This window comes from Pongo abelii, chromosome 5 (assembly GCF_028885655.2).
Source record: "Pongo abelii isolate AG06213 chromosome 5, NHGRI_mPonAbe1-v2.0_pri, whole genome shotgun sequence".
Taxonomy (NCBI): Eukaryota; Metazoa; Chordata; class Mammalia; order Primates; family Hominidae; genus Pongo; species Pongo abelii.
Window position 1 is genome coordinate 40,148,408 of NC_071990.2, and position 13,122 is coordinate 40,161,529.

The following is a 13,122-nucleotide window of genomic DNA, read 5'->3' on the forward strand; positions in this document are numbered from 1 at the left end:
GAGACAGGGGTGCTACTTGGGGAGAACACCCCCAAACTGGGGTGTGTGGGAGGAGGGCAGAGACTGAGGAACTGAGGAACACCATAGGGGTTGGATGTCAGCCCCAGGAGAGAGAAACTTCTTCCCAGCCTGAGGGAAGAGAGTGGTGTGAAGCAGGGAGCCTGTATGTCCTAGGCAGGAGGAAAGTGGGGCCAACAGATACCGGCAGGCAGCATGACCACGGCCTAGGAGTTAGCCCGGGGCTGGGGGGCTGCCCTGGCCTCAGTGCCTCTCCCTGAGAGGGTTCCTATCTCTGGCCCCCTGCCCGCAGCTGAAGGAGCAGAGGGAACGTGAGCGGTGGCAGCGGCAGCGGAAGGTCCTGGCTGCGGGCAGCTCGCTGGAAGAGGGAGGCGAGTTCGATGACCTGGTGTCGGCCCTGCGCTCTGGGGAGGTCTTTGACAAGGACTTATGCAAGCTCAAGCGCAGCCGCAAGCGATCAGGGAGCCAGGCCCTGGAAGTCACCCGGGAGCGGGCAATAAACCGGCTAAATTATTGACCTGGGGAACTAGCCACACAGGAGGCCGGGAGACAGGGACTGGTGAGAATGGGGCTGAGTGGAGGAGGTAGTGATATTTAAACCATTTGGTGCTTGGTTTAGAGCCCTGGGCTGGGTCCTGGGATGGGGGGCTGTGTGTGGCTGGACCAGGTGTCTCCCCACGCTTACCTTAAGGGGCTCCTCTTATCTCCCCTTCACATGATTCCTTCTGTGCCCTGGCCCCAGGGATTTTTCTGAGGCTGTCTTGGATGGCTTCAGGCCAGGTAACCCCAGGCTGAAGGGGCCCTGCTCCCCATCCCCTACCATGGGCACCCATGTGCTGGCACAGAACAGTTCTAGATCTAGACTGGAGAGGTCCACAGCCTTATCCAGATTTCCTGTGTAGCACGGGGAGCAATGATGGAGGGAGCCCTTGAGAGGGAATCTGGTGAGGGAATCCGGTGAGGGAATCCAGACTCCCTTCTCTCAAGGGGAGGCTCAACAGAACTTTGACCTGGGGGCAGACTTTCCTCTTGAATGGAAACAGAGGAGGCATTATATATTCTAGTTAGATCAGCTCTGGTAGGTTCCAGAAAACAGTCAGTGTTGGAAGGATGATGCAGGGACCAAAGCCATCAGGACAGAGCAGCAGTGTCTGTTTCCCATGTCACAGGTCCTCTGGCCTCTCCCTGCATGTCTTAAGTATCTTTCCCTTCCTTCTCTACCCTCACCTCCATCCTGTCTACTAATCCGCAGTCCTAGAAGACTCACCTTGGGTTTCCACAGCTATGGCTCACTACCAGGTGCTTGATGAATCTGGCGAGGGGCTCAAGACAGACCTCATTCATCACCACACCTCATGCCTTTTGGGCATCTCCCATGTCCCCATCTCCTGGACACCTGGCCATTGTTGTGAAGCCAGACAGTGACCTCAAATGTTGCCTTGGAGTCCCCTATAGCCCCTCAGCAGAGGGCAGCACTTGAATGCTTAGCTCCATCCCACAGCTCTCTACTTCATATAAATAGCTCAGGCCCTCCCACCCCTTCTCTAATACTAGCCTCAAGGCAGAAGCCACAGCGGCCTCTGTCCAGCCTACAGGTGGCCACTTGGAACCATGTGTCCACTGGCGTTGGAGTTGGTTCCTGAGAGGTCTGAGGGCCAGAGCTGCCCTCCGCATTAACATGCTATCTCTAAGGGTGGCCCCTCCTCTCAGGCGTTCGGATGGGGTGAACAGCAGAGCAGGCAAGGGAAACTGGGGAGATGGGGATGGAGGAGGAAGGCTGACATCCTCTGGGGAGCACATCACCTGAAGGTACCAAGGAGGAAGGCTGAGAGGGGGGCCACCCTACCTCTGGTACCCAATTTGGTTCTTCAGCCCGACTTGCAAGGGGCTCCTTCTGGTCCTCCCATTCACTCCCACCTTCCATTTTGTCCATCTCATGCTGGCCTTGGTGGATGGGATGGCTGTATCTAGACAAAATTTTTCTAAAACTCCATCAAGGCTCTTATTCAATACCACATTCCGAGTTGGCCTTTCATCCTCTTTGAGACTGGCCCTGCCTAACCTCTACCATCAACCAGCTCTTGGCCCTTCTGCCCTTCCCTGTGTTTCTCACTTTCCAACCTCATCCCTGGCTCAGGGTTATTGCCAGTGGAGACCGGTGAGCTGGGCCTACTCTCAGCTGCCTATCTTCTGCCTTTCACTTGCATCCAACTCCTGGGGCTGGGACCGTAGTAGCTGCGGGGGGAAGAAACACAGGGTTGGTGAGCCCAGCATGTGCGTTGGTTTGAGGGGGCGGGCGGCGTGTGTGTTCTAGTGGGAGGGATCTGAGCAAGTGCAAGCCTGGCTGACACAGGTGTGAAGAGGCCATCCTGGAACCCAGGTGAGGGCAAGATGAAGGCTTCCAGGCAGAACAGCTGCAGAGAGTTTGGCTATACTCATCTGCAGCCCCAAGAGCTCCCACTGCAAGACAAGTGTTGGGGAAGATGGGAGGTTGTGGGTGAGGCCTCTAAAGGTCCTCTCCCAAACTGACCAGGCTGATGTCAACCTAACCCCCTCAGGGGCAGGGAACAGGGGAGGGCTCCCCAAGCGTGTCTGGCATTCCCACCCACCATGGAAGACTGGATACGCACCTGGAAAGAAAAGGACTATGGAAGCTGTTCAAGACACATTTGATCTTCAGAAAAGCAGAATTTGGTTCAACTGTTGACAGAGGACACAAATATGTTGTTCCAGAGCCCAGCCTTCTCACTCTAAAATATATTTTTCTATTTATTTTCTAGATCTGGCCAGTGGCTCTGGTGCTAGATGCCGCTGTAGCCAGATCTCCAACAGTGCCTTGGACCATGGACTCATACTCAACTGAGTAAGAAGGGGCTGGTGCCCAGTCGGGGTGGCTGAGCTGGTCCTTAATATGTTAAATGTTTTAGCCTCTTAATGTTTCTTCGTCTTGCTTTTTTCATGCCCTCCCCACCGCTCCTGCCAGCTTTAGATAAGTTTCTCCAGCTAATTTTGTGGCCAATGTAAAATTCATCATCAACCTAACACAACCTTCTCAGCAGCATTTCTCCCCTGTGATGGAAATAAAGTGTTTAGGGCAGTGGGAGGAGAAAATTCTCCAGGTGAATGGGGAAGGGTCTGGTCCAGCCTCTCCCTACTCCCATCCCATTTCCACCAACTGGGGCGCTGTGACTATCTCCCCCGACCTCTACCAGGGATGCCTTCACGCCAAGGCTGTTCTCACCAGCTGCCTCAGATGACAAATGAGGCTAATGGACATAATCTACAGTGTCCTTTTTCACTTGCACCTTTTTTTTATAAGAATATATTGTAATACTAAAAAATATTAAATTCATACCATCCCTACCCAGTCTGCCTTTAAACTTGTGCCTTCTTCCTATGAGGGGATCTGGGGTGGGCTGAGTGGTGTGCTGGAGCCAGCTTGTACCAGCTCTGTGAGAACCAATTGTTTACATTTTCAGGAATTTTGCAAGCCATTTGACATACTGGTAGCTTGAAATTATATCACAGAAATTGTCTTTTCCAGAGAGCTGGTTGTTAAATATTTGCCAGCACACCTTGGCATAGGGCAGAGGGGAGGCAGGCACGGGGCACCACTGAGGACTCAAAGACATCCAAGTTAGAGAGCCCAGCAGGCCAGAACTGTGTGTGTTTGGGATGTGAGAACCAAGCGCCTCTAATTGCCCTCTCTGATCTCTAATAGCTGGTGATGCAAGCAATGAGCTTTGAACACCCCTGGCCACCACCTGACAAAAAATTTCCCTTAGATGGTGCATTTCTATGCCCCCTACTCCACTTTATTCTCCCATAGTGGGGCTAGACAGAGAATACGCCCTTAGGCCTTTCCAGGTCCCTCCTTCCCTCAGGGGACTGTGTCTTGGGATAGGGTTGATAGGTGCAGCCTTCCCTATGAAACTGCAGCAGCCCAGTGCCCTACCCACAGTGTCTTCATTCTTGCATCTGCAAAGTTGACATCGTAGCTTTATTTGTGCGCTGTGAGGGTGAAGGCAATCATCAACTCTTCTTTCCCTGATATGCTCCAGAATAAAGAGGGGTAGGTGGAACAGCCGTGAACAGGGCCAGGTATGGGCTGTGTGGTCCGGCAGGAGTCCTTAGGGCTATGGCCCACGTGTGCACATCCTGTTTCAGAGGAGGGGGGTGGGCTGAGGAAAAGGGGCCAGCAGGACCAGGCAACTGTTAAGCTGAAAGGCTGCAAGTCTGATGGGACAGACTTGGGCAGGAGGAGAGATGAAGTCAGGACAGGGCAGGGCTGCGGCTTCACAGACTTAGGGAGGCAGAGCTGCTGGGGAGAAGTTGGGATCCAGTCTTCAGGCAAGCTTGTGCTTTGCTCTCCTCAAAATGGGCTCCTCTGCTTAATGAGCCCTTAATCTCTCCCCAGGAAAGTAGGAGAAGAGAAAACCCAAAATGAGAAGGAAAAGTTCTGGGCTGGACTGTCAGAACCTGGTTGTCTGAAATAATAGTCCACAAAGAACATGATTTCTCAGTTATCTGACATTGCTTGTTGCAGTCCTGCTCCCATGACCTTAGTGTCCTGGAAGGCTTAAGGGCCTGCTGGTATCCTCCCTATAGAAAGGAAGCCCCATTGGTCATTAGAGATCATCTAGCAGCAGGCCTGTTAGTAGTAGAGCAGGCTGACTTCGGGTTCACTGCTCAAGGTAAACAGTGACTGTGATTAAAGGAACCTGACGTCTTTCCCTCAGCCTACATTGCATCCCAGCTGCAGGCCTGGGTGGGCCATGGGTGAGAAGGGCAGGTGCTAAGCCCGATGGAAGTCCCCCCGCTGACCGCCAGTCTTGCTAATGAGCTTGATCTCCTCCAACACGATGTCCCTGCTGACAGCCTTGCACATGTCATACAGGGTGAGGGCGGTCACTGCAGCAGAGGTCAGGGCCTCCATCTCCACCCCGGTGGGGCCCCGAGCCCGGCAAGATGCCTGGATCTTCACGGCATGGCGTGTGCTGTCCAGCTCCAGCTGCACCTGGACGTGGCTCAGAGCCACGTGGTGGCACAGAGGGATCAGCTGGCTGGTCACCTTGGCTGCCTGGACTCCAGCCAGCTGGGCCACCACCAGGGCATCTCCTTTCTTGAGCTGGTTCTGCTGGACAAGCTTGAAGGCTACAGGTCCCAGGAGGACCACGGCTGAAGCCACAGCCACCCGCTCTGTGTCTGGCTTCCTGCCCACATCTACCATAGCTGCCCGTCCTTCCGAGTCCACATGAGTTAGTTGTTCTGAGGTTAGCTGGGGTCCTGAGGGGGCAGCAGGAGCCCAGGAACCTGGGCTAAGGCACTTTGAGTTGGCATCTGAGTCTGCATGGGAAGTGTAGTGTCTCTGAAAGGAGCCAGACCCCAGCCGCTGCTGGGCTAGAGGAGGGGTCTGGGGGACTCTGTATCCTTTCCATAAAGTGGCCACCTGGCTGGAAAAACTCATTCTGGGTCTTAGACCCTGAACATGGAGGGGGTCCCAGGAGGAAATGCTTGGATTGCCTGGTGGGGAATCGTGGAACATCAAAAATAACTCTGCAAGGCAAGAAGAAAAGAGAAAGACTAAGTCCAAAAGGCAATTCTTTTTCCCACCTCCACTCCCCAACCCTCTCCCTATCCCACCTCAAGTTCTCTTTCACACTGGGGAAAGAGGAATGAAGAACAAAAAGCGTAGTGGGACAAGACAAAGCAGAAGATCCACAGATAGATGGCACCCAGAGTCCAAGTTCACAGCCCTTCTCACCCAGTGATGCACAGGGTAACAGCCCTCCTAGAAACTGCTGTGCCACCGTGGCACAGGGTTCCCTCCTCATGAAAACCTTCTCAATTCCCAAGTTCTCTCAAGCAGCACCAAGCTGAGGCCTGGATCATATGACCTCTGAATGTCCCTTCATTTTCTTAAAACTAGAGCTAGGTCTCACTCTAAATTACCAATTACACTTATTTTTATCTTCACATTCTCCATGAAGAGTTAATATAACCACTTAGTTTACAGACAAGATAATAAGGGGAATATGTGATCTACTTAAATGTTTTTCAAGTCCCCTGAAGCACATCAAAAGCACATACAAACTGATGGGCTAATTCAGATGGTGCAGAGGGCCTAGGGAATGGTGCAGGCTCTTGTTACTCAAAGGGTGGTTGGCTTATGGACCAGCAGCACCAGCACCACCTGAGAACTCACAAGGGATGCAGAATCCCACCCTAGACCTTCCAAGTCAATCCAAAAGGACAAAATCCCCAGTGATTCACATGCACGTGAAATTCTGAGAGGCCCTGTCCTAGGCAACTCTTGGTTGTACAGAAAACAGACTGGTTACCCAATATCTCTGAAAGTATGAAGCAAATGCTCCCCCAGCTTCCCACTTCGCATCATACTCTAAGCCCCAGACTTGTCAATGTCAGAGGGGCAGTCTCCCTTCTGGGGGAGATGCCATCAAGGCCATGAAGGTGCCTCAGCATGGGTCAGGCCCCAACAAGAGGACTTGGATGCTGGGGGTGGGAGGAGAGGAGATGAGAGTCTTCTTCCCAGTGGCGAGCTACCTTTGCTTTCCCGGGCAGCCAGTGGGCAAAGATGGTCCTTGGGCTGTCTCTAGCCTGCCCTCCCCTCTGGGCCACTGAGCTCCCTCTGCTCCAACCTCTAAAGAAAGGATCTTTCCTCTCACCTTTTTGCCCCCCCTGCTTTTTCTTTCCTAGTGGCACAGTTCAGGGGGCTCAGAACTGACTGTGAGCAAAGGGTTAAGGCCTCACCTGCTATAATCTGGGCACCATGACAGAGGGGCAAGAGCCACCCTATAGCTCCTCAGTGACCAGCCCAGCCCCCAGGGGTAGGAGACCACATAAGGACTTAAAACCACGGGGCTTTTGTTTGAAGCATCCTACACACACAATGATACATCCTATGCAGATGTTCCTGAGAGTTAAGGAACTGGGAAGTTGAGGTCTTGGCCATCATTACATCATGTTACATGTGAGTAACATTATTAACTTGCTGCCTCAAGATCTGCCCAGCACAGATGTGTGGCCACACATCCACCAGTGGGGGCTCATGGTCCAGATACACTGTGCATGGATCAGTGTGTACTACAGAGGACACCTGTCACATTATCCAAATGGGAGATTTTAGAGCCGAGGAAAAGGCCTCTGTTTTAACCAGGATTTCAATTCTCAGGGAGCCACTAACTTAGTGATCATTAAATCTGTCAGACCATCCCCCTGCTCCGATGTCTGGTGAGACAGAAGGATCATTTCTGTGGCAGGTATAGTAAGGGGGATCATGAACAGTGGGGGAAGAAACAGTAAAACCTTGAAGGTTAAGAAGAGATGAAGGAGATATAGAAGAAAAACAAGGATGAGAAATCAGCATGAAATGCAGGAGCTGGGGGTGCCTGTGGCACGGCTCCCACCCCATGGGATCCCCAAATGACAAGGGTGAGTGGTTACGTACTGATGGGTCACCCACCGATGAGGATCATGGGCCGGTTCTTCATCTGGGAAATACTGAACATGCCTGGGGTGAGGGAAAGATGGGGAGGGAGAGGAAAGCAGGGGAGGGGGAGAGGGAGAGGAAAGCAGGGGAGGGGGAGAGGGAGAGGAAAGCAGGGGAGGGGGAGAGGGAGAGGAAAGCAGGGGAGGGGGAGAGGGAGAGGAAAGCAGGGGAGGGGGAGGGGGAGAGGAAAGCAGGGGAGGGGGAGGGGGAGAGGAAAGCAGGGGAGGGGGAGAGGGAGAGGAAAGCAGGGGAGGGGGAGAGGGAGAGGAAAGCAGGGGAGGGGGAGAGGGAGAGGAAAGCAGGGGAGGGGGAGAGGGAGAGGAAAGCAGGGGAGGGGGAGAGGGAGAGGGCGGGGAGAGGAGAGTTCACTGAAACAAACGCGCTTGACAGCCCCCGAGCACATGCACTCAGTTATATGCGCCCTGACGAAAGGCCCCCCACAAGTGCACTGTGAGGTCGCTCAAGGCTGAGCCCAAAGAACAGTCTGTGGACATCAGGACCCTGCCCTCCCTAAACAGAAGGCCACGTGTGGGATGAGAAAGAAGCAATGACACCCTCTTCTCCCCACCCAGTAAAACAGCCCAAGAGAATTTGGGGTCCCCTCTCCTGTGCAGCCTCTGCTATGACATTTCCCCATGGAAGGAGAAGCAACACTGTACCCTGAGTCCAGAGGGCCAACAGGAGTGAGTGGTAGTGGGGATGATGCTGACTCTCACCAGCTTCCCCCTAGGTGTTCCTTGGTCATCTCACCCCACAACTCCACACCTCCCTCCCGGGGACAAGACCCACTCACCATCCAGGCCAGCCCTCCTCACCCTGCCCTTACCTGCATGCTGCCGCTTCTTCCTGCCCACAGCAGCCCCAATGATTCTCAGCAGCTCCTGCTCGGAGGCTCCAGCTCGCAGGTGATCCCGCAGGGATACCTCAGAGTTTCCAAAGAGGCAGACCTACATGTGGGTGAGGACAATATGCCTTCCTTACCCCTGAGCCTTGGCCTCCTGGCCTCTGAGGAGCTAACTCCTTCCCTGGTTCTCCCTCCGGGAGGAGCACCAGGGCCCAGGCCTCCCATGGCAGGGCCCCCAGCAGTAAGAGACAGAGGTGCTGTAGGGAGGTCAGAGAGGCTAGAAGAGCAAGATGCAAAATTCGACTTCCCAATACCTATATGTGAGTTACAATCATACTTCCCTCAGTGTATTTTTAAAAAACTAAGTAGATGCCAACAGAGATAGCATGTAAAAATCCAGATCTCTACCTTCTGAGACACTTGCTGGAATGGCCACTTTATCACCATGAGAATGGCCCCCAACCAGTTGGAGCTGTGTGTGTCCTGGAAGTCTCCTACCCCTGTTGTGCCACACACATCCCATTTCACCTCAGCCCCTCCAAGTCCCTTGTGGACATCACCTGCCTGCCCTGTACCTATTTGAGTCTGTGATCACTGCTTGGAAGCTTCAGGTGAGGGTTGCTGGGCATGACAACTTAAGGTCAAACTTCACTCAATGCTTCTCAGCTTCTGTAAGAGGGATGGATGAGACAGCCCCAGAAATCAATATACCTACCATCCTTCCACCAAAACTTATAAAGCATCTACTCTGTGCCAGCTCTGCACAAGGCACTGTGGCCACAGAGAAAGAAGAATGTCTGAGAAGCTTCTGCAGGCAGAGACCACTGGAGAAGATACCAGTGAAATCTGGGATAGGTCTAACTGCTTCACCGTGCCCGTTATTCCTCATGCCTTGCTCCCCAACCAGCCTCTAGGTTCCCTTCTCTGCAACAAAGAGGTTCCTCCTGTGGACTTCACCTGGTGCCCCCCGACTCCCCGCCCCCAGCTGGCTCCTGCCTGGGAGATCAATGGGTAAAGGGAAAGAACAAGCTTGAGGCATTTCTCCCCTGCTTCCTCCCTGCTTTGATGTATCTGGCAGCAGCCGCTTCTCTGCACACCTCAAGTGCCAATGAGGTGGCCTCTCCTCTAAGGCTTCCAGCCCTTCCTGGGCCCCAGTGACATCAGTGCCTCCCCCTTGCCCTTCCTAAATGGGAACAGCACTTTGCTGCTGCTGGTCCCAAGTACCTCAATATCCTTTATTGGTTCCCTTAATCTTATATGTTATAAATAGTTTCTTCATTACATTCTCTTCAGAATCCCACCTCTAGTCCAAGTCAATTCCGTATTTTCAGCTGAGAAAAACCCCCAAGCTTTTCAGCAACCTGCTGGATGGTTCCTTTTGGATTCAAATTGGATGCATCTAAACCCAACCCACCATCATCACCCTCCCACAATTGTAAAAGATCCCAAGGCCTTCCAGCTCCCTTGATGCCTTCCTCCCCTCCTTCTGCAAACATTACCAAGCTCTCTGAGTCTTCCTTCCCTTCAATTCACATTCTAACATATTTGGAGAACCACTGAATGGCCACCTAATTGGTCTTCCTGTCATCACACCCAGCCTGTGGCTTATAAAACATACATGGGGGATGTCTCCCCTGTTCAGGAACCTTACGCAGCACACTATTGTCCACAGATCACATTCGGAACCAAAGCCCTCTACAATGTAGTCTTCCCATAGCTGACTTTAATCTGCCCTAGCCCGCCCAACCAGTATGAACCCTATGTGTGCACCCTCCTCTCCCCACTTCTGCCCCACCCATTCTTCAAGGCTCACCGAGGTCTGTAGTGCTCTTGATGGCCCGCACCCTCACAGCCTATCCAGCCACGCGTGTGGCAAGGACTCTCGTGCTGCCACACATTGCCTCTGTTTGGTCTTGCCTGTGAGTCTGCATAGCCCTGACGAGAAGGGGTCCCGACATCCCCCACAGGGCCGAATGCACAGGACATGCTTGTTAGATATGAGTAACATCCATTTCCGGTTTCAGAGCTGAGCCCCTGGCCTGGTGGAAGGGGCTAACCATGGTGGGGGCCAGGCAAAATGCACACTGATCCTGCAGCCCCATGAGAGCTGGAAAGGAGCTCCCAATAAACCAGAAGCTACTTCAGCGCCCCACAGAAGGAAGGAAGGAATCAGGGTGACATTTCCAGAGGGGCCATGAGTTCACCCTCACCTGCTGCTCCCATCATGCCCCCAAACCTGACATTATTGCACCAACCACCTCCCCCAACACTGTGCCCTGCCAGCCTCCTCTCCAATCAGGGAGCACAGGTGGGAGGAGACATGAGAACACAGAGGTGGCAAGGGGTCCCTGTGGAGGAGGGGATGCTCACCTTGAGGTTCCCATCAGCTGTGATTCGCAGGCGGTTGCAGGTCCCACAGAAATGCTGAGACATGGATGTGATGAAGCTGATCTGGCCTTGGAAGCCAGGAATTTTAAAGGCCTGGGCGGGGGAGAGTGGGAGCAAAAGGGCAGCGGAGGAGACGGGCTACTGAGCCCAGTCTCTCACTCCATGACATCAGAACCTCCACTCCTCAACCCTCTCCCAGAGGGCCCCATGTGAAGCTCCACCCAATGCCCTCAGGTGATAGATGACTCTGGTAGGATGCATGACCCATGGGTTGACCTATGCCTGGCTTGCCCTAGATAAAAGCTGCTAAGGCAGGGACCTGTGGGCAGCATGTTTAGAAAAGTCTGTGTGGAAGAGGGATGAGCACCCCTCTCTGCCACCTCCTGGAGTGTGTCCTCTGACATGTTACTGAGCCCCCCACCCTAGCCAAGCCCACATCTTCATCCATGAAACAGGGAGGTGGTTGTGATAGCACTGATGCTTCCTGCTTAAATGGTACCATCCCACATCACAGCATCCCCACCACAGTGCAGCCCCCTGCTAGCTCTCCATCCTAGGGTGGAGGCACGACCTTCCTCCAGGCCTGCCCCACACCCTCCTGCTCCCTAACCTTGGCAGTGCTGGATTCCTCCTCTGGCAGCTTCTCCAGCTCTGGCCACTGCTGCCGGACAGTGTCTAGCATCTCCTTATAGCTGACCATCTTCTTGAAGTTCCACTTGTTGCCTGTATTCGGGTTGGGGGAAGGCAAGGGGAGCTTCTGAATCAGAGCTGAAAGGGCCCCGGGGTCTTTGAGTCCATCCCCTGCCATAGCATAGCAATCAGTTCTCCAGCCTCTTGGAAGGGAGGGATGAGGGCCCTGCCTAAAACTGGTGAATTGAATCACATCCACAGTGGGCTCCGAGAAGCCACCAACAGCCCATCATAATCCTAGACTCACTGCCCCTGAGGTCAGCCATACCCAGTGGGTGAGCCACTCCACGTGACCTGCAGGCCCAATCCCTTCCTCCCTCCCTCAACCCATCCCTGGTCACTGACCATCAAAGGGCATGTACTCTATGAAGCGCACGTCCAGGGGGAGGCCCTCGGTCAAGGCCGCAAAGTCCAGGAGTTCATCCTCGTTAAGGCCTCGCATCACCACACAGTTCACCTGGCCGGGGGACAATGGGATCATGAGGGCTGTGCCCCCTGCATTCTTTTGTGGAGATGAATCTTGGGGGCCTGGCATTCACTGAGGCCTTCCACTCAGGGACCCATTCCTTGCTTCTCCCACTCAGTTCTCTAAGTTACGGGATTCCTTGGGGTCACTGATTTTCTCGTTTCTCTCGAGGGTGGGCAGGGCTGGACCAGCAGGGAGAGAAGAGGTGGGAGGGTGCATGTACTTCAGCCATGCTGGCCAGGGCAGTGTGGAGGGAAGTCGGGAATCTACGGCAGGGGTACGGCCTCACCTTCACAGGGTTGTAGCCCAGCTCGATGGCCTTGTGGATGCCCTCCATGACCTTGTGGAAGCCTGGGAGGGAGAAACAAGGATTCAGGAACTTCTGTCCTCTCTCCTCTTCCCCCAGACCCTCACAGAAAAGCACCAGAGCCCATCTAGTCTGGAGATTGGCAAACGTTTTCTAAAACAGGCCAGAGTAATATCGTAGGCTTTGCAAGCCAAGAGGCAAAATTGAGCATCCGTGTAAGTATATGTCACAAAGTGTTGGCTAAATTCAAAATGTAATAGTAATAACTGACTACAGTGTTTTGTAAAACAGATCTACAAATGGGATACAATAATGCAATTCTTTTTGCAGGGTCAATATTTTGCTTAAATGGGGTTCATAGTTAATATTCCCTATCATTAACTGATTTTGAATGTTATCTGTAAAATGCATTCTTGGCTCAAAGGCTACATGAAAACAGGCAGGGGGCTAGATGTGGCCTGTGGGCCATAGCATGCTGACCCTGGATCTAGTTGAACCCTCTTGTAGTCTACAGGAGGAAACCAAGACCCAGAGTGAGGCAATGCTCTGCTCAAAGCCCCATGGCACCATCTTTCAGAATGCAGGTTTTCCACTCCCGTTTCAGTGTTTTTTCCTCAACAGTCCATCAATTATTCACTCAACACATACTCTCTGAGCACCTACTATGCACAGGTGCCATTCCAGGGCTGGTAAGCAATTATTGTCTCAACAATCATAAACCACAGTCAATGTGACCCCAGGCTGACTTCTCACTGCCCAGTTCTCTCATGCATCCAATCACTTGATCACCTACTGCATCCTGGCCCCCTCCAGCACCCCCAGCCTGCACAGCCTGGGGGGTCACCTGTGAGACAGGGTGCCTAGAGATGGCCTCCATGCTTTCCTTGCAGCATTTTCAG

General features: G+C 53.3%; 2 protein-coding genes across 10 annotated transcripts in view; one reads left to right on the forward strand and one right to left on the reverse strand.

Moving 5' to 3' along the window:
* DAAM2 (dishevelled associated activator of morphogenesis 2) overlaps positions 1-3,381 on the forward strand; it is a 114,250-nt gene extending 110,869 nt beyond the window's left edge. For all 4 annotated transcript variants that reach the window (XM_054558772.2, XM_002816853.6, XM_054558773.2 and 1 more), the window contains one exon: positions 311-3,381. In XM_054558772.2, coding sequence (XP_054414747.1) covers positions 311-535 — 225 coding nt within the window. In that variant the 3' untranslated portion in view covers positions 536-3,381. The remainder of the gene's footprint in view (positions 1-310) is intronic.
* A 430-nt stretch (positions 3,382-3,811) lies between these two features.
* Positions 3,812-13,122, reverse strand: part of MOCS1 (molybdenum cofactor synthesis 1) — a 32,730-nt gene continuing 23,419 nt past the window's right edge. For 2 of the 6 annotated variants that reach the window (XM_024247913.3, XM_054556880.2), the window contains 7 exons: positions 12,206-12,267; positions 11,796-11,907; positions 11,371-11,483; positions 10,743-10,853; positions 8,355-8,475; positions 7,502-7,549; positions 3,812-5,574 (listed from right to left, as the gene is read on the reverse strand). In XM_024247913.3, coding sequence (XP_024103681.3) covers positions 4,814-5,574; positions 7,502-7,549; positions 8,355-8,475; positions 10,743-10,853; positions 11,371-11,483; positions 11,796-11,907; positions 12,206-12,267 — 1,328 coding nt within the window. In that variant the 3' untranslated portion in view covers positions 3,812-4,813. 6 annotated transcript variants of the gene reach the window in all.